General features: G+C 39.8%; 1 protein-coding gene across 2 annotated transcripts in view; it reads left to right on the forward strand.

The window, feature by feature from the left end:
• Positions 1–27,210, forward strand: part of LOC109987139 (nephrocystin-4-like) — a 205,551-nt gene that overhangs the window by 8,034 nt on the left and 170,307 nt on the right. For both annotated transcript variants that reach the window (XM_065961552.1, XM_065961551.1), the window contains exons 3-4: positions 18,625–18,794; positions 19,193–19,257. In XM_065961552.1, the coding sequence (XP_065817624.1) occupies positions 18,625–18,794; positions 19,193–19,257 (235 nt within the window). The remainder of the gene's footprint in view (positions 1–18,624; positions 18,795–19,192; positions 19,258–27,210) is intronic.

The raw sequence follows: 27,210 nt of genomic DNA on the forward strand, positions 1-27,210 counted from the left end.
TTTTTATTGGATTTGGCCCGACGCACTCACATTCATGCTGGTGTTTATGAGTGGCAAATTGCTGTTTGATATCCAAATAATGTCAGAGGGGGATCCTCTCCTCTGTTACAGGAGCGCAGGGCCCCCACCTTCCCCAAGTCAGCCATGATGGATTGGTTTTAATATTGTGTGAAAAGCAAAGATGCATTGTGATTAAAGAGAGAAAGAAAGAGCTCTTACCAAATATGTTTACTTGCTTTGTATCTGCAGTCCTTTCTTTCCCGGCAGAGGCAAGACATCTTTACAATGAAGAGGTCTGCTGCTTTTATGTGTCTGGTGCATTACAAGCTGTTTTTCAGTTGTCAAGTCTGACGTTTTGTTCACTTTTGTTTTGAAAAGTGTAATGCAATTTTGTGGACAGCCTGATGGGTTTGTCAAGTCTTTTGAATTGGTTTTCTAATCTTGTGGAAGCTTCTTGTGTGTATGTGGTTGAGCCAACAAAGCCCATTGGAGGAGACATATTATACTGAACAGTTCTGAAAAAGTTTGTGTGCAGGAAACTTGGGTAACTGTTCAAAATGTGTTTCAGCTTCTGTAACAATAATCAATCAATCAATCAATTCATTTTCAAAGTCATGAATGGTCTTTTATGTCTGTGGTTATTACAATGGCTCTATAACAGTTCATTCTGAAGCCTTTGGTCAAATGTTGCTTTTATATCCTTTATGGCATCAATCTTTATCCTGTGCACTGTCCAGTATTGTCAAAATGACCTCCATCACACTTTCACTCTCCCCGCAGTCTCTGGTTTCCCACATCATGACTCAAGTTCTTTGACAGCAGTGTTGACACTCTTCACAGGGCCACTGTCCTCCTGAGTCTGTGGTAGTGACAGCTCTGTGCACTAGAGGGCAATGTTGGGCTACAGTCAGTGCAGAAGGAGGCGATGAGAAACTGGTGGAAGCAGAGAGAAATGTGCATCTTTCTACATTGTCTCTCACTGTGATCGCTCCATTTGAACTCCTTGCCTTCATAGGGAGCCAGCGGTTTCTTCTCTCATATGTGCAACATTATCATGCCGACAGCTGAGCTTTGGAGAAAAGGCCAAGTTTTGTTTCTGTCCGTGCAACCTCTGTGTTTCAAGGTCTCCAAATGCTGTTTGGCATGACGTAGGCTGCACAGCACAGGATACACTCAGAGGAACACACACATACACACATTAATATTTCATTTCTCCACCCTTTATGCCTCTTTTCCTGACCATAACAACATGTCCATACCTGACCCTTGTGATAACCTTCTACCCTTACACTTAACTGCAGGACCCCCCCTGCATCAGACAGGACTATCATGTTTTGTATTCCTATTATAGGGTAAAAATGATAGCCCCCTACCAACAAAGCAATAACATCCTCACACACAGCCTTTTTGTGTCTGACTTCAAAGCAGAGGAAGACAGTGCTTCACCGGTGAGAAAACATTTGAACATCAGTCATGCAATCTTTCTGCTTTAGTTTCATGAATAGTTGTTCCCTACAGAGCAAACTGGTTTAATTTTGGAAAACCATAAATGGATTAAAATTGGGCTTGGAATAATGAATATATGTGGCAGTAGTCAATGGTATCCTGTAAAGCATATATGTTTCATCTTACAGCTGACAAGAAGTTGACAAATTTAAACAGTCAGTACTTTAAAAAAGCTGCAGTAAAAGCCTCCCATTTGTGTTCTCTATAGGAGACACAAACACCACAAACACTGAGCTGAGGGAGAACTTCTTATTTGACTCTCTTATATATTTGTTATTGTGGGCTATATACACAGTGTTTTGGTAGCCTATCACGTATGATTGCACACGTGATCCTCATCTATTCAAGCGTGTCTATTCAGCTGTCACACAGGATGAAACTCTGCCCTTTTCTCCTGTGTTTGGAGAAAAGGTGAGATTATCTTACTCTCATGTCAATTCTATATTCCACCCCCAACAGAACAGAAGAAACAATTAGTGCATGACTTATGTCTCTGTTGATACGTTTTCAGGTGTTTCTGGCTGAATACAAGCAAACATCTGCGATGGGAGGGGCCCACTGATTCAACCTGTCACGTTGAGTTTGGCGGGTCTGCAAATAACGCTACCCTTCTAATTGTTCTCTGGCTTATGGGCAGCCTAGCAGGATGTGTGAGCTGGCATGTCAGTGTTAATTTTATTTATACATAGCTGCTGATTATCATTTTTTCAATTATTTTTCTATTCCAATTCTCACAGCTGCAAAAAGTATTAGTATAATAAGAATTTAACCATTAAACTGTCTTAAAAGATTACAGTTCTGGGTGGAATAGTATAGCACAACCAACATGGCATAATTAAAGTTCTGATACATCTTTCTTTTTCAGACATGACTTAGAAATGTAGCTTAAAGTTGAATGTGATTGTAAAATTAGTGTCAGAATAATTAGAAATCTGCTGTAAATACATTGCTCACATCACACGTAGGCGCTTTGATCTAGTCTCCTCACTGTCAGGTATAAGGGGGGAATATTGTTTGAATATATTCATCCTGGTATTTTCGGTACATGTGCTACTTATGGCGTTATTTCTTGTTTCATTTGTTTTTTTGATAATCATTCATAATTCTGTGTATTAAAGATACTGCGGCAACCAGTGTTAAACAATGAAGCCAATGCTGAAGCGGAAAAAATGTAGTTCCTCATGTTTCCACTTGAGGCTCCAAAAAACCCTGAAGTCCCATACCCACCTTATATAAAGGTAATTGTCCCCAGAAATATAAACGTTACCAGCCTGGTACAAAAAAAAACATTTCAAAAGTAATTTCCCCTTTACTGTCAGACCCGGGCTCGGAGTAACAGATCAAATAATAACCATAATCATATAACCATCACACATTTAGCAAAGGTAGAAGGTTTTGGAGTTCTAGCATCCAAGATGTTAGCAATATGCACTATTAAAAGACCATATAGCAAATGTGAAAATACAAACCATATACAGTCTAGTTTAATGTGCAATGTTTGAATTTTCTATAAGGTTATTTGTATGTAAAACTGTTTCAATTCAAGAAGGTCAAGACATTATGGCTGAGCTCAGAACGTGTTCAGGTTCTAATAAAGAAAATGATTGCAGAGATGGCTGCATGGTGGATCTGCATAGTGTGTGTGTGAGAGGGAGAAAGAGCTTGTGAGTGTGTGTGTGTGTGTGTGTGAGAGATACTTCAGGACATAGTGCAGAAAATGTGTATTTAACCTTGTAGGATAATGGCCCCGTGTCAAATAAGAGATTGGATGCAAGGCCTCACATCAACATAACTGCCGCTATCAATGCACTAAAAATCAAAACACTTCACTACAATGAACCTCGGTGAATAATATTTAAGTAATATGTTGTACATTTTCAATGTAAAGCAATCAGGAAAAAGAATTAGCTCCTGCAACCTGCAAAAATAATATATATGTTGGCAGTGGGAGTTTCAAATTTAAGCTCACTTAACCACAATGGTGGAAAGATCTGTGTTCTTTTAAAATATGTTTTAATGACTTTTCACAATTTGAATGTCCAAGGTGTTCTACAAAGATGTCTAGCGAGGCAAACACTCAAGTAAAGTGGCTGATAGAAATGTTTAGTGACCTGCAACAGCTTCACATAAGAAAAACACATATTCAGACCCTGCTCGCAGTCCTACACTTAGCCCTGAACCAGATCTTCAATTGCACCTGCAGGACAATTTAAGATGACACTTTTCAACATGTCCTCTTAATGTCTAAGTGAACAAATGTGAATCTTGAATGAGGTTGCAAGTAATGGCAAAAAAAAGTAATAAAAAATCGGGGTGCTGTGTTTCAGACATTTAGAGCTAAAATAGACCATGGACCATCCACTGAGTAACCATGAGACCTTTAACAATAGATGTTGTGTTTGTATATATGATAGAGAGTATTACTCTGGGCCAAAGAGCTCCACTGTTGTCCAAAACTAACTGTAGTTTATTTTGAGTCAGTCCTGCATACACACACTGCTGCAAATCTGTATTAATCCCCTACTGCAAATAGTTCTCAACAAACAGAGTGCTTATTTCTGTTTGAGGGTTTTTACTAACTGCAGTGCACATCTAAGAATTCTCTCTTAAAAACAACAACAACAACAACAACTGTATTCTTTTGACATTTATTTCAAAGCTCACATTCCTCAAAGGAACAAATAGTCTCGGGGCTGAGCGCCACAGACTGGCTAGAGAAGTCAAAGTACTCCGAGACTGAAACATGGTTAACTTTGGTCTTTTCATGATTTTTTTTGACAACATGACCCCAGCCTTATCCTTACACAAACTGGATTTTGCTCCTGTTTAAATGCTGACTTGCACAAAATGGCCCAAAGGAGTCTTGTACCCCTTCTTTGAACTGCTAAGTGCTCAGATAAATGGCCAGCAGTAAAACACGACCTATATTGAGCCTTGTTATGTTTGGTCTTCCATTTTTTCTTTTCTTTTACAAGACATGGCAACTTCCTACAGTAAAATGTAGTGAGCCTATGAAACCCACCTGTGTGAAAAGCCTTATATGATTGATGGACAAAGGAGCTGCTGTGGCAGCAAACACAGGCCTTCAGCCTACCTCTAGGCTTAATTCCTTCTCCCAACTGGCATGCCACACTAAGAGATATACACTTCAATTATACATGGCCACGGTGGGGGCGAGGACTCCGCTGCCTTGCCTGAGAACTGATCAATATTTCAGCTCCAAGGGGACCAAACATCTCGCGGAGCAGCTGCTGCTTAACAGCTTTACACACTGGAAAGGCACACCCCGCAATACACTGCTGTATACTGTGGTTATGTGTGTAAGTGTGTGTTTGTGTGTGTGTGCGTGTGTGTGTGTGCGTGCGTGTGTGAAATAGGGAATACAGGGGCCACAAGATTTACCGCTGAGGCGACAGTAGGGAGAGGTGAGGCTGAGATGCCTTTAGGAGGTTAGGTGTTGGTGTGTGAGACTTTCATGTGGGCGTGTTGTGTATTGACTTGAGTCTTACTTAACCCCCCCCCCCGCACACACTCGATCAAACACAGAGTGAGCCTTTGCCTAGAATTCTGCTATCATCACTAGCAGGGGTCTTTATTGCCTGTGTGTGTGGTAGAGAGGGAAATAGAAACAAAGAGACAGGGAGAATTAAATAGATTCTCTCTGTCTCGTTATTTGTTGTTCCAAGCTTCGACATGTCAATTCCAACTTTACCTTTTTTGAATCTGAAGTCTGGCAGCGTTCCGAAAAACCATTTAATCATCTCATATATCCTGCATTATTGTGATGCATCTCCAGCATTCACAGGCGGTGCCCGCAGTTTATTTCCGAGGCGTCTCAGACAGGATTTACAAAATATCAGGGGACCAGAACCTGGGTGACAAACTTAGACTTTTCCCAGTGGGTGTTGAGATATGTCATTGGACCAAGCTGGGGTGTTTGTAGGATGCAGGATCTTTGGATTTTGTTGGAGGCAGGGAGAAGGAGACAAAAAAAAAAGAGGCATTTAAGGCGCTAAAAAATGAAGAACAGGGACTCGAGGAAATGCTATTTGAGTTATGCTGATTAAGGAGGTTTTTATTGTGTGCAGGAATGTATTATGGAAATTGGAGTCTGTGTGGATGCTGACAATAGGTTTGGACTGTCATTGAATTAAAGTGGCTTTAAGGAAAATAGCAGATTTCTACATCGCTCTTTCATGTTGTTAATTTCTCAACTGCCTTGGTCTAGCCTTAGCTATGATCCAGGGCACATAACCTGTCAGGACACATGAAACTCAGAGTCGAAATTCTGTCTGCTTTCAGGGCGTTAGTCAGTTTCCGACTTCATCAGTTATAGCCAAGTCTGTTTGGAGCCATTATCCATCTTTGTCAGTGTCTGTCTCTCCCTTATAGTAACTAGAGAGAGGCATTATTCTTGTTTCTTTCAGCTAAAAAGAAGGTGTTTTCAGATGACTATATTTTGATTCCCTTCGACTTTCCTGCCCTTGCAGTGAGACCCTAGAATGATCAGTTCAGGGAAGATTCTTCTTTTTGAAAGCTTCTTACCAGATTAGCATGACATTCCTATAGTTGTTTCTAGACTGAAGATAGTGTTACCTAAAGATGCCGTTTACACCTTTTCATGATTTTACGTTATACTTGAATCAGGTCAAAGATCCCCCATGGGCAAACATTTAACTTGCAAATATGAAAACAACATTTATTCTGTTATCCTTAATAAATCTAAAGGACACTTCCAGAAAATAAAAAGATGTTTTGTGCTCTTCAGAAGATGAACATTTTCCATTTTGGACACTTAATAAGATTTATTGTTGCAACCTTCAATCAGCTAGGGTAATTTTCACACAGTATTTCTTGCACAATAATGTCTGTCATCAATTAAAAAACTTTCTATCAAACTTCATAAAGTTTCCCTAAATTTCAAGATAACGTTTTAAATTTGGCTGCACAAACTAATTAACCTCCCCACTTCCCAACAAAACAAAAAATGTGTTTTTTTAACAGATGGACCTTGACTTCTTTCTAATGTTACTGCTTGTCTTGACTTTGACGAGATGCAATCATGAGCTACAAAAACATGAACTGACTGGTGATTTACATTGAAGTTTGTTGGAGCAAATGGAAGCAGATGGCTGAAAAGGTTAATTAAATGGACAGAAGAGTGTGACATTGATGTGTAATTGATGCTGCTGCAGTGCAGCAAGATGGTCAGCTGTGATACGAGTCAGTGATCTAGTGCTGCCAGATAGTGGACATAGAGACAGTGTAGCATGATAGACCTCAGACTAGACTTCATTCAGACAGAATAGGTTGTGAAATTTGACAACACGCAAACAATATGTTCATGGTAAGAAAATAAATGTAATATTTCAAGTGCAAGCTAATTTAGTCTAAATAAATGCTTAAGTCCATGTTGTAGACAAAAGTTGGCGTACTACTGCATGATGTAAATTTGCTATATTTGTCTTGATACAGTTTGGTACAGGTCTGGATATCATCTGGCATTTCAATTTTAATCAAGAACTTTCAGATAAAACATTAATTATAGAAGATTATGAATCTTAGATTAATTAGCATTACCACCATAACTTGAATGTTTTCTGGCTATTGGCCCATTTTGATCGGTACCAGAACTTTTCTATGTCTATCCAAATAGAAAGAAGTGGATCACTTTTCAGTGGCTTCACTGTTTAAAATTCTCTTTAGTCTAAAAAAGCATGAGAAGGAGATCTTTTTTTAAAGCAAGAGTCACTGCTTGATGAAAGCCCTTGCTGAATAGATATCCCATCACTGTCACCCTCATTCCTTCGAGGGACTCCACATAATTGGGCTGTTTTTCCAGTAATTGCTGCAGTCCTTTCATCTTCAGCTGATAAATCAGCTTTTCCCTGTCCTCCACCTGTTCATTTTCCCCCTTGTTTTCCATATCTCTTTTGTCCTTATGACATAAACTTTTATATAAAACTACTTTTTTCCCCCTTCAGACTCAGTACACATCTCAGGGGACACAATTCACTGACTCCATTAATCCAGTCCAAGCTCCTTTTCTTCCTCACACCAGTCACTCAGGTGATTGAAAAGAACACCTTTCCTGACTTCAACTCCACAATCAGGTCCATTACACTGCCGGTTCCTTTTTCTGCCCGTCATGCTTCAGGTTTTCACTTGCTGCCTCCTTCACCCCCACATCTCTGATCCTGCTGAATGGCCCTTCTTCTGTTAATATAAAGGTTTGGGAGTGCATTGTGTTAATGGTGAGATGTGGGCATGTGGTGATCGTTTTAACCAGGTGTCAGTTTTATTTTCCATTCAGCAAGTCAGAAAACTGAGCTTTGTGGAGGATGTTCTTCAGTAAGGTGAGTTTCTTCTTGCTCAAAGTAACTGCATTTCTATGGTTACAATATTGAGTAAGAGCCCAAGTGACTCAGATACAGTTAAAATATACAAAGACAACAGTTAGGATATCTAAAATAGGTTCTGAGTTACTGAGACCAAACTGGCTTAAAGTGGCCTGATGATCTGAATTAATACATGTCAATCATGTCAGCTAAGAGCCTAACTATGGATAACAAGTTTCATTCATAAAATCAAAACGGATGTACTATAAAGAAATTCACCGCCGTACAGTGTGTGCCCATTAGGACAATGGGGGCGGCTGTGGCACAGTTGGTAGAGTGGTCTTCTCTCAACCGGAAGGTCGAGGGTTCGATCCCCAGCTCCTGCAGCAACATGCCTAGCAAGACTACATAGCAACCACCACTGCCATCAGTGTGTGAATGGGCGTGAATAGGTGTGACATGCGAGTCAGTCTGCAGTCTGCAGTCAGAAGACTATAGTAGTCAGAAGACTAGAAGTCCATTTCCCATTCAGCAATACCAGGCTATTAACATGTTAATATCTGCTGTAAAAATTCCTTTCCTTAATCCCACCCACAAAACCAAGATGAGCTAACCAGCAGATCTTCTTATATTTTGGCTTATTTGGATTTATTTTTAGATTCATTTCCATGACTTGACATTGACTCATCTGACACATTTTATCTGTCCGCTCATTGCCAATGAATCACTTTGTCACCATTGCTGCTGTTTTGTCTTTGTTTAAGATGAAACATCCTTCCTTCTAACTCAGTTTGACGGATCTGGTCTGTATTGTGAATGTTTTCATGAGGCGAGTTCGGAATCTGGTCCAAAATTTGTTAAAACTTTCTGAAAGCATATTTGATTAATCTGTCACACATATGCAAACTCAGTCCTATCGCTTCAGATGCATTTCAGTGACATTATTGGCCCCAGGGAACCCTGAAGCCTCCATCCCTGTCATTTTCCCTGCCTCTCTATCATCCCCACCACCATCTCTCATCTCTCCTGTGCTGCTGACAGTCATAGAATTTCACACCAAGAGGATTTGTGATGCTGATACCCGCTGGTTCTGTGCCTGTCAAGTAACTTACTGTATCGCTCTCTCTTCCTTTTTCTCTCTCTCTCTCCCCTCTCCACCTCCAAGCTGCCAAAACAAGTTTCAAGGCATTACAGCCAAGAAGCTTTCTGAGTGATGTGCTTGTGTGGTTTTAAGGCTCATCTTGAGCTGAGCTTTGACTTTGCTCATTTTCCTTTCACCCGTTGTCTGGGCAGAGACTCATGCTGGGCACATATGTTATAGAAGTACAGAAGGAGATCATGGTTGCATACACACGTATATAATGCATTGAAGCCTGATTATGTATTTATGTGCCTTTTACCCCCAGCTGTATGATAGCCGCCTTTATCCATCTTGAACATGCAGTATCCATTCATACAGGTACATGCATACCATGTGAATAGTTAATATATGCATGCAGACACGTGGCACTGGCATATTATCTCAGGTAGCACACACTTCTGCTCCCACCCTCCCAGTTAGTGTGTTGGCTAAGTGGAAAAGCCCTGTTTGCTTCTCTTTTGGAAAGACGCCAGGGGTCGAACAGCAGGGCCCTGTCAATTACTCTCCAGTTGCTCTGGACCTCTCTTTGCAAAACCATTGCCCATATACAGCCCCTTTGTTTCGTGAAATGCCTGCGATTTCTCCTTCAGGGCTTGCCCAGTTGCCCACTAATGGAACATTTGAATCACCACCTCAAGAGGACAGGAAGAATTTGCTTCTGCTTTTACATTCAAACACCACTCTGAGAGGTTAATTATGCTTGATAGCACCAACAGCCAGTAATAGGACTCTGTCAAGCTATTACAAACGTTGATGTTTATAGACTGTAGTCTCATATTTTCTCAGTCACATCTTTGTACTTGTGTTTTTTTGTCTTTGAAGAAAGAAGCAGTGCTGTAACAACAGCATGGCAGGATGTGAACCCGTTTCAAAAAGTTCTCTTCATTGGAGGATTGTTACCAGCTTCTGAATTACAGGTCGTCTTCTTTCTTAAACAAATTGGCCAATAAATGTGAACCGGTAAAAACACTGAATAAAGCAGTTTTATGTTAAAATATACGATGCACTTACAGGCGCGAAGCCTATGGCTCATTGCAGAGGGGGCGGGGACCAATAGTGGGCCCTTAAACTGTCTATAGGCTATATAGCATATGCTGTAGCCTATATAGTAATATAGTTTAGCATTTATGGTATAATATCGGCTGTATGGAGATACAAGACGGGGCGGGACGAAGAGAAATGCCGCTGCAGATTACAAAGGGTGCTATTACAGTGACAGGGACTTATCAGTGAGTGACCTGCTGATGTTTAAGCAGAAGGCAACTACAGTTTGACATTCAGTGAAGTTGGACGCTCATCCAGCCACACAGACAAACAGACAATACAATAAAACCACACATTATCAACCCACGCACCACAACAAACTTTGTAAACAGTGTGACAGCAATGGCCTGCCGTTCATACAGTACGATAACCAAGCAGACACACGGCGGTCTACAACACATGGACCCACAAACAAAAGACCAGCATCTAAGTGTGGTCACAAATAATGATGAAACAACTTACCAATGAAGTTTTCATCATCACTGTTGCTTTCCTGCACGGAGCTAGCTGGGTGCTCCTCCTAACATGTTTATTTGCTTGACTAGTAGCGTTTATGTTAGTGGAGCTAGCAACGGAAGGAGACTTGCCAGGTTGAGTTGTTGAAGGTTGAGTTGTCAATGAGAAAACATTTTTTTATTTAGTTTTTTACACTTTTAATGTTACGAAAAACAGCAAGGTAAACAGAAATAAAGCAGACAGACGACTAGGTTTTTAAAACTCCAGACAGCAGCGGGGGCCCAGCAAAGGGGGTGCTAAGAGGTGTAATCAATGACATTACAAACAGGCCACTGCACCCTGCTGGTGCTGTTTGCTGCCGAAGTTGAGAACCCCCTTGGCAGTGGAGGGGAGCCCCTCTTTCCTCTACAAAATACATTGTGTGTCTTGATTGCGGCAAAAGAAAAGAGAGACTCAGACCTAGTCAAACTAACTTTATTAGAAAATTCAACTAAATAACAAAATGCATGTTAAATTTGGCTCAAAGTGGGCCTGGGGCGGCTGCACCTTCTGCCCCCACACTCGCTCCGCTAAATGGTAAATGGACTTGAGCTTATATAGTACTTTTCTAGTCTTCCAACTACTCAAAGCGCTTTTACACCACATGTCACACCCACCTGTTCACACCCTTTCACACACTGGGGATTGCTATGTAGTATCATCCATCAGAAGTAACTAATCCCATTCATACACCACCACCGAAGCAGAGGGAGCAATTTGGGGTTAAGCGTCTTGCCCAAGGACACATTGGACATTGGGCCAGCTGGGGATCAAACCCTCAACCTTCCGGTTGAGAAGCTACGACTCTACCAATTGAGCCACAGCCGCCCGCTACTGTGCACTTAGTTAGGTATTCAATGTCCAGGGGCTGTGAGCCAGGATTTCATTTACTCTTGATCCCTATGTGACTCCTTCATCTTGTAAAATGATAAAGTTAAAGACATCTGTCATTTGAAACAGCAAGACCGTAATCAGTAGGGATATTTAATGCATGGCTGAAAGCTAGCCTTATTAAAAATGAGTGTCTTATTGGTTAGACATTATCTATTTAAAGTAAAGATCCAATGCTGCTATGTTTTCCCTTACATACATGAAATATATAATTCAGCTGTCCATGTCCTCCAGCCTTTTTAATTGAAACAATTTTCTTTAAGACAAAACTAAAGCATTGAAGGCGGAGCATCAGTAAATCCCAGAAGAACTGCATTTAGAAACACCGTAATGACTTGCTAGTAACTTGCTTAGCTGTGCATCCACTAATCTCCAGTAATTGTCCAGACAGCTGATGTAGACAGTACCAATAAACCTGTTTGCATACACCATGCAGTAAATTGTTGAACTGATGAGCTATACATGCACAGACAGTTTTTATATATTTAGTTTGTTGTAATAATATTATAATTATAATAATATTACCGTAACAATAATATTTGTTTTATGTTCCGGCTCAATTTCCCTTGAAATTGAACAACGCAGCGACACAAATCTTAGCACAATAACTGTAGAATATGTGCATTAGCTCAGTATGAAATACGAAAACGATCGGCCAGATGGTGGCGCTGTAATTATGGAAACATTTTTCAGACCTGAGTAGATGCTACACTGTAGCGTTTGCTGTTAGCTGGGCTGCTGTTTACTTCAGCATTCCAAGACAGAAAACCAGCTTAGCTGATCTTGGCATACTGCAATATAACTATCTACTGGCAGTCAGTACAAATGTTGAACATAGTATGCCGTAGATACAGCATATTGCATTCTATAGTAGTATGTAGTGGGCGGTTTAAAAACAGATTATTTACCTTTTTAGAATTAATAGGTGTGTTGAGATCAAAGCTGCAGAGAGTACGTTTAAGGAACTGTCAATATTTAATTTAAAAAAATGATTACGCTTAGAAAATCTTAATTTGAATAGTTCATGTCTTCTATTTGGAAGTAAGGATATTGTGTATACAGTACATATATTTTTCTTTAAAGGTTATCCACCTGAAAAAAACACTTAACTGTCAATAATGTTTTGCTGTCAACTGAAACAAAGTGGACTATAATTTGTTGAACATAACAAGTGGATTGAAAATGAAAGAAGCAAAAGAAGAGAGAGTTGTTGCATGCATCCTTTTCAGGTGAAGCAGGCCTTTTCAAGTTTGGGGGGCGTTAAAATAACAAAACCTAACAACTTGACACACTGAGTTTCATTCAAATCTCTGGAAGGATGGACAAATGGTGGATCATTGAGTGAGAAAAAAAATAGATGTTGCAGGCTTTGTGATGACGAAACTAGTGTGTGATTGGTCTTCCTCAGTTTTTGAACAGAATTAAACCGTCTAAAAGTGACATTTTTCAACTTGTTGATGCTTGGAACCTGCAAGTTACTGTTTGCAATATAGAGGGGATTGAACTCGCTTATTGCAGAACCAAACCACCAACACTGGGCCTCTATTATCTCTCTGGCTTATATATTTTTTCTAGTTTTTCATCTCACAACATTGCTCAGTCATACAAATTTCTCTCTTTCCTTTCACAGTTCAGTTCTCTGTCTCCCACAAAGGGGTCTGAACAAATCGTCAAAAGCAGCAGACAGGCTGGTTGTTGGGACTGACAGTGACTTCAGGCTACATGCCTCTGTGCTGATGATGTTTTAATGTCACCCCATTGCCATTCGCCCCTCTTTGCTCCACTTGTGGGGAGGAAGGATATTTACCCCTGCGAGAATCGATTAGTGCTTTGTTGACAGTCACTGTGGAGTATAACCTCTCATTAGGTCCGACATATGCTGTGCCTGGCACTGCTGCAGATGCAAGCTGTTTTCTCAATGACATCTCCCAGCTCTCCTGTGGTGTTTAGAAGGAGCAACATCTCATAACATTGCCTCAACGTTAAGTTCTAGGCAAAGGGAGTCGCACATATGGTGGTCTTGAAATAGTAAAAAAAAAAAAAAAAAAAGGGAAGTTTTCGAAAGCAAAGTGAGGTAATTGTCAGTGTTAAATATTTAAGTGTGAGAAAAATATGTCTAAATAGCTAGGGGTGTAAACGAATGCAGAATTCATAAATCCCCCTTTTCATAGAATTCCTTCAATAAGTTATGCCTTCTGCTAAACAAAACAAAACAAAACAAAACAAAACACAGTAAACATCTGTTAACACTGACTTGCTTTTTGTCCCGTTCGAACAAAACATTACAGTACGCATAAGTACATTCCTGATATGTAATGCACCTCCTACAACAACACAAAAAAGATCACTCACATAAGATACAGTGTGATATTATATTTAGATGCATGTGTAAGAGGGATGCTGCTGTGGCTCCATTTTTATTCCTTTCTCTTTCTTAAAAATATTCCCATTCATATGTTCTCTGTATACACAAAGACTTACAGTAAGTGACTGTACATGCAATTAGTAAGAATAGCAACATTAAAATCTTTGATGCGATGTAGGTTTGATGCAATGTTGGATGGGCCTTCAGTAATCTAAATACTCAAGCACTTACCTTATTAACTCCTACTTTAGTACTTCAAAATGTTGTTTTTTTCAAGATTTATTTTTTGGCTTTTGTGCCTTTTAATGTAGAGATAGACCAGGGAGAGAGAGTGGGGAAGGACATGCGGAGGGAGGCCACGGGCAGGATGTGAACCCGGGCCTCCCGCTCAAGACGACAGCCTCAATACATGGGATGCGCGCCCTAACCATTGCGCCACCAGCGCGCCCCAGTACTTCAAAATGTTTTACCTTAAAAAAAAACAAGTCGGACACAGACCTTTCAATGCTCTTTTGTGTTTTCTGAAGTGTGTTGCTCATCAGTACAGATCTGCTCTCGTAGCTGTTGTTAGCCGTGATGGTGGCATGAACTCCGGTTCGACAAACTCCATTGATCAGCTCTTGGAAGCCATTGCCTTCCACAAACCTTAATGGGAGTGTATCCAGTCACCATTTTGGTTATTAGCTTAAGGTTTGTGGGGCATATTATATTGTTTGCAAAATTTTGAGTTTGACTTTGGGCTGAAACCTTTAATACATGATATTCCATAACACCCTCCAAAATAATTTGATATATATATGTATATATATTAAAGAACAGTGATGCTTTTTTTTGTATCAGATCAATAGAAAACACAACCACTGAAAGCTGCAGATAATTATGCCCTCTGTCTTTCTGCCACTTGCATTACTGCACAGTCGAGGCAGTTTATTCACTATGGCAACGAAAGCAGACAATTTAGTTGGGCCTAGTCGAAGTGCCATCACTCTTTGGCCCTGCTCTGAATGTAAAGCAGGACCTGAACAGCACAGGTCAGCTAAGGTTTCTCTGGCAGTCAATACTGTAGAAAGAGCATAAAACACACCATCGCAGGAAAACTATTGATGGGCGGGTTTAATATAATGACCTCACCAATAATAGCATGTTTCACTTGATCGAACAGCTTTAAATGAACCAGCCTTGAAGAACAATCAAGGTCTAACCGGATACATTTTAACATCACAGGATCCGTTCAACAGAATCTTCAATTACATTAGATCAACTATTAACTTAACAATAACTTAACAGTCTTTAAGCTGACTTCAGCTTCAAGTATTCATCATCAGTCATGGCTGTTTTCTTGAGCACTGGAAATGTGAATCATTGCAAATCCAGCAGGGGAGCTATTCACTCCTTTGGGAAACTAAGCCTTTACTTATTTATTTCTTTTCTTTTTCCCCCCCTGCGATTGGAACAGATTCAATTTGGAGGTGCATCAAAGCATTGAAGCAGATGAAAAAGGAATTCTACCTTTGAATTGGAAATCCGTCATAAACAATGTCCACGTTTGGATCGCTCTGAGAATGGGGACTACGTCTTTGACCACAATGTGAGCGATCAAAGGGGGAGGGAACTTGGGGAAACATGATAGAAAAAAATATGGACCCCCCCCCCCCAACCACCCACCCCCTTCAATCTTGTTTTCACAGATTGGGATAGGTTCAGGAGAAGTTCATTGAAAGAGGAGGCTTTGATTTGGGAGATAAGGTTGGAGGGAAATAAATAAATAAAATGAAAGTAAACTTTTTAGTCCGTGAATACAAGATGACATGCATCTTGGGATGAGGGGATATTTTTGCTTTATTAGCTGAGCCTGTGCTCTCTGCTGCTGAAATATCCGTCTGAATTCCAGCCCTGCAGAATAAATGCTCACTACCTGACATTAATTGCATTGCCTTTATTGAGAATCCTTTAGATGCCAGATATTTTGATTACGATTTTATACACATACTCAAGGTTGCAAATTTCCTCCCAAATAAAACACTTTGCGTTCAGTAACAAGTCAGTATTACCTTCCCCATTCTGTCTAATCATCTCATTTGAACTAAGCCATGTACATCATATTTTAATGTTGAATCAACAACACTTTCATCTCAGCAGAAACTAGTTTGTTTTCCTTTTTGTGAACATCCAAGTCAGCATGGAAACATCCAGTAAATCTGTGCAAAAGGGAAAAACACAAATAAGTATATCAAACAATGGCTAGACCAATGGCTTTTTTTTGCCTCCCATGTTTTCCATTTACATTCAGGAGTGTCTGTATTTGGAAAACTAGCAATTTAAACTCACAGTGCACAAAGATAAAAGACTGTTGCAGCTGAAATAGGAAGGCCCCAGAGGTTTTGAATTTGAATGTACAGCTATGTGGTAGCAGGGTCTAAAGAGGAACAGGCTCTGTCACAGTGGGCTGGGAGAAATTGCCTCTGTATATTTCAAGGTAGCTCATGTCTACTTATTCTATTTTTTTTCTGTTGACACTGTCATGTTCCTCTTTATGGTTTTGAGAAATAACAGGCTTTGTTGTGCACAGGGACCGATGGATCACAGTGAATTTGTGGGTCTCTTTATCATATTCAGCCCTTTGTGCATGTAAATCAGTGCGGCTCTGCTGTAGGTAGGCTATTATTTCCCATCTGAATGGCAGATCAGAGCCTGTAAACAATTGCACCTACCTGGCACAGACTACAAACAAGCTCCCAAAAGCGCTCCTGTCCTCCTCTGAAGTTGAGTAAAAATAGTGAGGTCACACCCCCACATAATCCTGAAGAGTGGTCTCGCCAAGGAGACATTCCCCCCTCTGGAATAAAAGAGTTTTATTTCATCTTCCAAGGGATTTTTTCTCAAGCTTAAACGTTTGACCCATTGGTTTAAAAAAATGTGGACTATGGAGACTGATAAAGATTTTATACTGTAAGTGTCAAATTCAAGAGCATTTCCCTGAAGTGAATTTTAAAATCTTGACCATTCTAATTGTACATATCATATACATGTATTTTATCTTTGTACTGTCTGTCATGTGTTAAAAGTCCTTTGATTGAAGAAGCAAATGATTATAGAGAGTAGGTCAGCCACTTTGGGAAATGTACCGTATATATTACCCAAAGATGCTAACATCATATTTATTCCTTTTTTCTCAGGCATTGGTGTCTCTTTTATCAGTTCTTTCGATGAAGCTAAACTGCTATATAGTTTGACCTTGGTCCTCAGTTGACTAAACACTATCCACTTGTGTCAGTTTTGTCTTTGTTCTGGTCAGAGCAGTAACTAACAGAGATGGGATTTCTTAAGTAAAGGCAGGAGGGTGTTTTACTTTTTTATTTTTATGCCATCTTGTCAGTTTTTTTCCTTTTCAGTATAACAAGCACCACACATGTTGTTTGTCTTAAATTAAAAGCAAAGATGTTTATAAGAAAATGACCGTGAACTATTCACTTTACTTGTATTAAGATTTTCTTCACTCTGACCAAGTTCTTCTACTACATGTCACATTCACCCATTCCGGCCACATTTATACACTGATGGTTCAGTATGCTATGTACTGTAGAGTGCCCAATGCCCATCAATATTAATCAACCCCATTCATAAACACTCACCTGCCTCTGGCTACCACTTGGCCCAATTTGGGATTCAGTGTCTTGTCCAAAGACCCTTCGACATTTGGACTGCAGGAGCTTGAATCAAACGACCAATTGAAAGCAGCCAACTGTTCCACTCTCCCACTGAGCACAGCTGCCCAATGTTATGAGGGATCATTTAAAGCAAGTATCTATGTGCATTTTGTATACAGTATATGTTGGCTTTGTAAACCACGATTTAATATGCTGGGAACAATTGCAGACTGTTTTGTTTGTGTTCTGCACCATGGAGGTTGAAGTTCACAAATAGGAAAACTGAATCACATGGCAATCTCACTATAACATTCCGCAGATTTACAGTTAAATGATACTTAAAGTGCTTTAATGATCAGCATCTAAGGGCTGCAAAACCTGCAGCCATTACCAGAATGTGGTTTCCCCACCTGGGTCCTGATAATGAGTGGATGTTGATGCTGTAGGACAATCACAAGAAGTGTTCAATAAATGGCTTCGCTCTTCGTGTGTTTGTAAAAAAGCCAGTGTGAAAACAAACTGAGCCCAAACTATTATGCAACAAGGTTTTGTTCATATATGACCCAAATAACAGTGTATTAATCCATGGTCTAACCTGAGGGATGTTCGTATGGAACTAAATGGTCATTGTTATAGCTTAGGCACGTCTATAAAAGCTTTTGAATGGTCAGTATACTGCACTTTGATGAAGCTGACATATGGAAGTTTGAAGAATTGTGTAGCTCAGACAGTGGGTGAATGCCATAAATAAAACCATCCATTTATTAATTGATTTGACTCTTTTGTTTCATATGTCATGATACTTTTCTCAAGTTCTATATTTTGTTTGGAATCAGTTAATTATTTTTTCTGCCTTACATTTGAGCCGACAATGGCTCCTCCAAAAATGTCATTGATGGTTTGTGTTTTTTCACTTTGGGTTTTAACAGAACACACTTGTTTGAACACAATGTCGTCAATGTAATTAACACTTTTTGAATTATATTTTTTAAAGATGTATTTTGGGATTTACCGACCCTAGAAGTTGCAATGACTCATGTTTATTGTTCCAAATCTATTGTTATTCTAAATTCAGTGAACTTTGGTCTCATTTGAATGTAATGCTAGTCTGCAGAGTTATTGGCCAAAGATAAAATCCAAGCCACATTCTGAGCCGTATTGATAATGTCTTTCCTCATGTGTTTTATTGCTCTTTAGGTCCTCTACTTCCATACCTCTCTGCGATTGTCCAGCACAGTTGTGGTCTTGGAGCTGGTGTCCCTGTTGCCCAGGCCAGACGGCTCCCAGCAGGCCTTGGGGTGCGGCTTCACTGTCCTGGAGCTTTTTATCAACAGGCCAGAGGCTCAGCCTGCTGATGGCGACAGAAGGTGATTAGCATTCTTAATTACACCAGCCTTGCATTAATGAGGTTTTCTTGTTGAAGGACATGTATTGCTGTGGTGAAAGAGTCGCTGCTAACGTATCACCCAGGGACTTCCAGCTTGTTTGGCAAATGTACACATGTTAAACCCTTGCAGTGCAATGTAGCACAGCTGTACTAATGTAACTTTTTTTGCATGCTTGCAGAACTACTACTTTGTGTAAGCTGTTTTGGATTTGCTCCTCTGTAGCAGTCAGGATTAAGCGAGGATGTTCAGGGCTATTTTGGTTAAATGACACTAGTTTCAGAAAACAGGCCCAGTTTTTATGAGCAGTGCACCAACAGCAGCGCTGTTCATTTATTTATTCTGTCATCGATTCAGGATGGTGTCAATTTGTCTCCTAGGTTGAATCTACACCATGGATCACCAAGAAACCTCCTCCATCCCCTGCTGAAGGACGCAGTTGATTGTAAGTACCTTTTTTACTAATTCTATTTTAGAAACTTAAAGTATTTTTACCTGGATACATGCAACAGGAATCGAAAGTCCTTCATATATTGCAATCCCGCAACAGCGCCCTAATGAAGTTCCACCCTTTCAGTGATTACACCTTTGCAATTACGCATTGCTTCTGTAACAACGTATATTACCATCTCCCTCCCATTACACATCTGTAACTGACTTCGATGGTGGATTAGGGCCAGAACAACTTCGCCCCACCATTCCACCTCCGTCCATTACACATTGCACGTGAGTCGTATCAGGGGCGTAAATATCCCACCTTGAACTGGCAATGTGTATGCGCCATAAGAGGACCACTGTACATATGGAGTTTAGAAGTGAAGTTACCTTTATTTTCCAAGTTTTAATCATAACTGTTCATAAGTAATCATAACTACACCATATGTTGCTAATCATGACCAACACTATCTACAATAACAGATGTATTGCACTCAGCTCTGCTCTTGGCCATGTTATAGCATGCTAAGCTGTCCAGAAATGTAATATCATACCAGTGATTCACTAACACCTCATAGAGTCTGAAGGGATTAAGTCTTCAGGTGTAATCTTTTGGGAATGTAATCCTTATAGAAGGGCATCGACTGTGTCATTTTAGCTTGTAAGAGAATGAAGCTGCATACTTGCAAAGTTAAATTAGAAAGTATCAGTGTGCTGGGTTATGCTATAGCTAAGTATACCAATGTTTGATAAAATAAACAGCTTATCTGGAAATACACAAAATCAATACTTGGTGTGGAAAATCAAAAGGAAATACCCCCTACCAAGTGCCTTGGGTGCTAAGAGAAAACATTAAAATAAGTAGTATGCTATGAGATGTGAGGAAGACAAGAGAAGATGTGAAGATATAGTTCTGGAAATAGTAAGTAATACATTCAGTGTGAGGTTCCAGTCAGCAGGCATTACATCTATCTACAGTGTGAAATGACACAAAGATGAGTTCTTTATTCAGTATCTGAGTTCTTAGCCAGGTACCATCACAGAACGCGGGTCAAATGCAATGTATGGTCAGTCAAATAAATGATATTTTATAATGAGATTTGTTTGTTTTTTGTAGTTTTTTGTTTTGGTTTTATTTACTTAAAGAGAAATGGTCAAATCTCTTCAGAATGGCTTCCTTTACCCCCTCCCCCCACCCCTCCATGATACCTTACCAGTGCATGACCAGTAGGAAGTGACTGAAGATCTTATTTATGTTTGAAAGAATGAATATATATACATGTAAATCTCATTACTTAATGCTTCTTCTGGCTCTTTGTTTGACTTGTTTGTTTGAGGTTTCAAAACCTCACAACTGTTTAATGGATTTCCTTTGAATATTAGACTAAAATCATTGAAGCATTCATGAACAAATCTTTTTGAATAATTTATTATGCCGCTGAAACTCAGTCTTGGTCTAGATAGGTCCAAGCTTGGCCTAAAAAACCGAAGCTATGAATTACAAAACGCCGTAGTGCCTCACAGTATGAATAACACTGTGCCTAGTGAGAGCCAGAGTTCCTGTCTTGGCTATCATGTCACATGAATATTAGAAAACCTTCCCCTCAAACAGACTTTTATGCTTGCTGAATTATTAACCACATGCCTGTTGTTTAGCGAAACGTTGCTATTTTGTTTCATGGCCCATAGTGCTGCCACTCTTGCTGATGCTCTTTTATGGTCAGAACTCTTTTTTCTTTATATCACTTTTACTCTTATCTGCTGTGACAGGGACACATAGTCCGTATAAATACTGTTTGAAGTGGAGCATTTAAAACTTGTAAAGTTGTGGAGTGGAACTTGTATCCAAAACTATTTTGTGCTTCAGCGGAAAAAAAACATTTTTGTTTTTCAGGGGTCACTCATGTTTGATTGTGTGGAAGAAATATAATAAGAAAACATGCCCAGGAGGTTGACTTTACTTTTGTTCTTTATTCATAACAAATTCTACATTATTCAGTTCCCCAATTTTGTTTTTTAAAATACCGTGTCTTCAGATAAGAATAATTTCTGCATTACTTCTTGATGTTTTGCAAATTAAGTTGAGGTTAAAAGTTGAGCTGAGTTAAAGTGAATGCATCTAAAATATAAATGGCTATAATTCCAGATGCCTACCATATCAACATGATAGCAAGAATCAAACATTGTCATCATTATATTGCAGTGTGCTAAACGATAGTCCTAAAACAAGCTGCAGGCTTCAGGTTCAGATACAGTTTAAAAGCAGACACAGACATTAAGAATTCTGATTCTGATTCTGAAGAATGTCATGCATTTGTTTCTATTTATGTTATTTTAGATTCCTGTAAATATGGATGTGTTGATACATGTTTTATCTGCACTTATGATAAATGCATCAACCTTACATGGGTAGATGATTAATTGGGTCACAAAGAAGGGTTCTCAAAGTTTTTCCCTCACTGTCAGACTCAAGGATAAGATGTTTCTTCAAAGTTCAAACAAAAAGAAAAAGTACCAAATTGATTTAAATACACAGTACTTGCAGCCAGTTGGAACATAGCCCAAATAGTTGATTTTAATCAAAATCACACCTCTAACAAGGCAAATAGCCATTCATAGTTTAAGATTTTGGCTTGGCACCTTGGATGGCCAATCACAAATATAATTGGGTCCCAAGCCACCCATTACACACCTGCCCAGGCCGTCTGGGCTCCCCTTTTTATAGCAAAGTTTCAGAAGCACTGATAAGACTACTGTAGCCTCACACAATAAAAAATTGCTTTGTGTAAAGCTTTTTATGTTGTTTTTTTATACAAGCTTACAAATGATATAAAATCCTCCAAGCCAGCAAGTCGCAGAGATCATGTAATGATCCTGCCCCAAACTTTGCTTTTTGTCTTTGAGTTATCTCCACCTACTTCACTTCCCTTTTTCCACCAAGGCCTCTATGCTCTGCTATCGCTGACTTCTTCAGGTGTGTGTGTGTGTGTGTGTGTGTGTGTGTGTGTGTGTGTGTGTGTGTGTGTGTGTGTGTGTGTGTGTGTGTGTGTGTGTGTGTGTGTGTGTGTGTGTGTGTGTGTGTGTGTGTGTGTGTGTGTGTGTACTCTTTTTGGGGCTTAGTGCAGACACAGAGAGCAGACAAGAGGCTGCAGTGTGATAATAAATTACACCAAACCGTTGAAAAGTACTGATAAAAGAGCCAGTAATGTCAGGGCTTATGAATACAACAGTCTCTAACATTTTAGCCCCGGGGCCTGTTTAATACCAGGTTTCACTATCCACTTTGGCACTTTTCTGAGTTGATTCAAGCTACTTTTGCGATGCAGTGCATGGCACAACTTCTTATTTGAGACAAGTGCTCTTGTTGTGTCTAATTTTGTAGCTGAATGCAAAGGGTATACCATATTAGTTGGGCCTGTGATTGACATTAAGTCATTACCCATATTCCCCCAGGTCCTGCTTCAGTTCTCTTTTCATTCCAACAATGCTGCGATACGTTTCATGGTTTCAGTTCATTTAGGTAAACACATAGATTCTGAATTAAACCAAGCAAATATACCTAGGGAATACTGGTAATCATTTATTGTCAGTCACAGTCCTAACAAATCGTACTCTTTGCATTCAGCTGCAGAATACTCGCCTTTACTCTTATTTGGTGTCTGCCCTCAGTTCTTAAGGATATGAACACAGCAAACCTTTGTCCAAGGAACCAAAATACATAAAATACAGAGTAAATGTAATCTAATGGAACAACTACAGGACCACCTTAAGAAAAAGAGACCTATTACTCTGTCCCCAATATTCATCTTTCTTAACCTGGGGATATTTATCAGTTATTGGTGAACCTGGAGGTGTGTGTGCCAATTTAAACCTACTATGAATACAATCAAACAATATGGTTTGCCTTATCAGTCCAAGGACAGTCTGCATTAGTTTGAGCATAATCCTGTACACTCAGACCAGAGTAGTTGACCAGCTGGCCCCTCTATTCACAAAGATTGTCTATAGGTTACTGGAGGTGTGAGTGCCTTCATGTTTGAAAATTCGTTACAATCATCTCAGTCCCCAAGAGACCCTCCATGGCAGATTGATATTACTAGAAACCCACTGCCCTGAAATATTTAGTCATGAAACCCTACACACAACTGGTGTCGACTCCCCAGGTTAACCTCACAGGTTCTGGAGAAACAGGTCAGTGGATGCTAAGTTTAACATGGGGCTGCACTACATCTTGCAACGCCTCGACTCCCCTAAGACTAACACCTGGATCTTGTGTGCTGGAGCTCAACACTTCAAACTATCCAAGTCATTCCTCACTCTAAACACAGCCAGCTCACATGTCATACATAAATCAAAAACTTTTTGAGAGACAGGAAGCAGCAGGGGAGGTCAGGTGAAACACCCCGACAAGCAGACTGACATACTTCTAGAGCCTTTTCAACAAGTTACTCTTGCCTCAGGAGCTGCTCATCCACTGCTGCAGTTGATAATCCACTCACCACACACTTCTCTGCACCCTGCGATTGACGAGCCACAAATGGATGATGCTAGTTCCTTCTTGTTTATCACTTAAATAAATGTATATTGAACTGTACCTTCCAGCAAAAGATGCAGAGCAGCTATAAACAAGGACAGCTCAGGCTGGTCTCAGCAGACAGTCATCCTTTCCATTTGCTGCCAAAGATGTCCATAAACGTAACATATATACTGTAAATGGCTGTTAATCTGTTACACTTAATTTGGTTGAGGAGATGGTTCTATTATGTTAATTCAAAAAAGAAATAAGACATTTAAAAAAAAAAAAATCTAGGTGCTTAGTTCCAACATAACATGCTGATGCCAACCTAAATTAATGTGGGGAAACAGACCTAGGAACATAGCTACATCTTTCACTGTCTGCTTTGGATTGGCTGTTAATCCAGACAGGAGCAGAAATACAATGAGCGGTCAGGACTGCAAAAACGAATCACCGATGCCAACTTGCCCTCCAGTCAGGATTGCTCTCAAAAGTCAGAAAGGAGGCAGGATCCATCACTCCCTGGACACAACATGTTCCAACCTTAACCTCAGGTAGATGTTTCAGCGTAATGCATGCCAAGACAACCAGACCAAGAAAAAGATTCTTCCCACAGGCCATCGTGGTTCATCTATGATAAACACTTACGTCATTCTTACGCTGTCAACAACCCTCTTAACACTGCAACATACACTTGGCAAAAGCACACCTTTTTTTGCTTTTTAGGGCATATACATTGAATCATATAAAGAAATATCAATCAAGACATGGTCTTCCCAAAATTGAAATTTGCAAAATATCCTGATGGTGGCTGAATTCTGTAATACAAGAGTAACTTTAATATACAGCACAAGTGAAAAACTAAAATTAGGTCCCTGGAGCAGCCCCTGGACACTAATCAGGATCTATTGTGTACAAGTCTTTTAGATGTATTTATTTTATTATTTATAATTTGAAATAGAAACAAATAATAAATATACGTGTTTGCCCTAAAGCCACAAAACAAACCAGTTTAAACAAGAAAAAAAAATAGATAAACATGTAGCCGGACATGAAACGGGTGCATGCAGCAGATACTGTAGCTGTACTGTAGTTTGAACAATAATCCACTCTACATCTAGGCGTTTAAACTTTATTTTCTTTGCATATAATTTAGATGTATGTTTAGCTAATAAGGCAGGTTTGTGAAGCATTTCCTGTATCCTTCTGTTCTGCAAGTGACTGTTACAATCCTTTCCAACAAATGAGTCGTGTTGTGTGTTTTTACCTCCCTTTAGATTCAATTCTCAGCTCTCACCACAAACTGAAAAAGTAAATAATGCAATGCATAAATTATAAGAAAACAACAAACAAATGCAAGGTCTTGAAATATCGTGTTACAAACTACACAGTGTTTATTTTCAAACACATTTCAAAATAATCAAAAGTAATTGCCTAACTTCTTTGGGGTAAACTTTAGTGAATCATGATGCATATCTTTTTACAAAGCATTGATTCACTTTCCAACAGCTATTACAACATCTTTAGCTCTAAACATGCTGTTTATTTGTCTTTGAATCTCCATCTGGGACCTACATCTCTATTTTATGTTTTATCTAGGGTATGGGATAGCAGCACAAAGACCAACAAAATATTCGTAATTTAAACACAATCAAGTGCAGATTTGTCTCAGTTTGTTGAGCTGGCCCCCCATGTACAGGATGACTGCTGTCCTTGTCACGCTGACTGGTTGCAGTTTTGATTCCCTGTCATGTTGCTATTTGGTGCATGTCATTCACCACTATTTCTCCCAATGTTCCAGGTCTATCTTCAGCTGTCCTATCAAATATAAAAGCAAAAGCTCCCCCCCCCCCCCCCCCAAAAAAAAAAAAACCAAACAAACAAAAAGAAACATGTCAAGAATGGTTTAGCAGCTGGCTTACAGAATAACTGGCCAATTGATCCAGAGTGGTCATTGATGTACTGGCCAACCTAAGAATTGGCAAACAGCTAGAGGTGTGTTTTTTGTTGTTGATGTTATAGCCAATGCCATGATGATACATTGTGTGCATGCTAACTGAAACATGACGCTTTAGTTTTTCCTGTGACTTTTTTAGATTCACAGGTTATCCTATGTTTTTAAATAGAACAAAAAAGTACACACAGTTTTATAGAACAAACGGCTTGCAGTCTCTTTAGAAACGGAGCGGGGAAGGATATCCCAGATATTCATAGGCTTGTACTCTAGATAGTAACGTTTTAAATACTCATTTATGTATTTAACCTTAGCTGAAGGTGTTCCTTGAAAGGTTCCTGCTATAAATGAAATGCCTTTCTTCTTAACAAATGGTGCAGGGCAGTTTAGATGCAAATTGCCAAGCCTTTGTGTGACCTGTTATTGAAGGCTCATTTCTCCTCCAGGTGGGGAGTGAGTCCCTGGCTCAAGTGAAGGAGTTCAATTATCTTTAGGTCTTTTTCACAAGTAAGGGTAAAGTGGAGCGTGTGATGGACAGACAGGTTGGTGTAGCATCAGCAGTATTGCAGGTGTTGTGCCAGACCGTCATGGTGAAGAGGGAGCTCAGCCAAAAGGCAAAGCTTACCAGCCAATCTACATTCCAACTCTCACCTGTAGTCATGAGCTTTGGGTAGTGACCGAAAGAATGAGATTGTGGATAGAAGCGGCTGAAATGAGTTTCCTCCAAAGGGTGACTGGGCTCAGCCTCAGAGATAGGGTGAGAAGCTCTGACATTCGGAAGGAGCGCCAGGATAGAGCCGCTGCTCCTCCGAGTCCAAAAGAGCCGGTTAAGTTTGTTTGGGTATCTGATTAGATGCCCATTGGTTGCCTCCCTTTGGAGGTCTTATATCCCTTCTTGCCTGGGAATGCTTGGGGATCCTCCAGGAGGAGCTAGAAAACACTACTGTGGAGTGGGACATATTCAACTTGCTTGTCTGACCCCGGATAAGGGAAAGAAAATGGATGGATGGAAAGATTGATGTCATGGTTAAAGACTACTTGGACCTATTTAGAAGCATATTTTTCTGACTATAACAGACTTAAATGCAATTCTACTTTTTGAAAATATATATTTTTAGGATTTGTGAATATAATGCAATCTTCTGATTCTGCTAAATAAATCCATCGTTTTGAGATTTCAATGTCAGCCTTGACAACAGACCATTTGGAAATGTGTACCTCATTGCAGAGAGGTGCCATTGCCAGGGTATGTGTATGTTTTTGTATATGTGTGGTTTGTGTAGGGGGATTTAATTGGGTGCCAGACCAAGCAGTGACAGGCAGGGTATATATTGTAGGCGGGTGCCAAAAACTGTGTCTATGTTCTAATGCCTTTCCAGGCTTTGTGCCACCCACTTGGTAGCACACACACACTTTCCCTTCTGAGATAAGCTCATTAATGGATAGAACTAGGAAGAAAGAGGAAAACACAACCACTGGGTTGACTAAAAAAA

The sequence above is a fragment of the Labrus bergylta genome, chromosome 12, assembly GCF_963930695.1.
Source record: "Labrus bergylta chromosome 12, fLabBer1.1, whole genome shotgun sequence".
Taxonomy (NCBI): domain Eukaryota; kingdom Metazoa; phylum Chordata; class Actinopteri; order Labriformes; family Labridae; genus Labrus; species Labrus bergylta.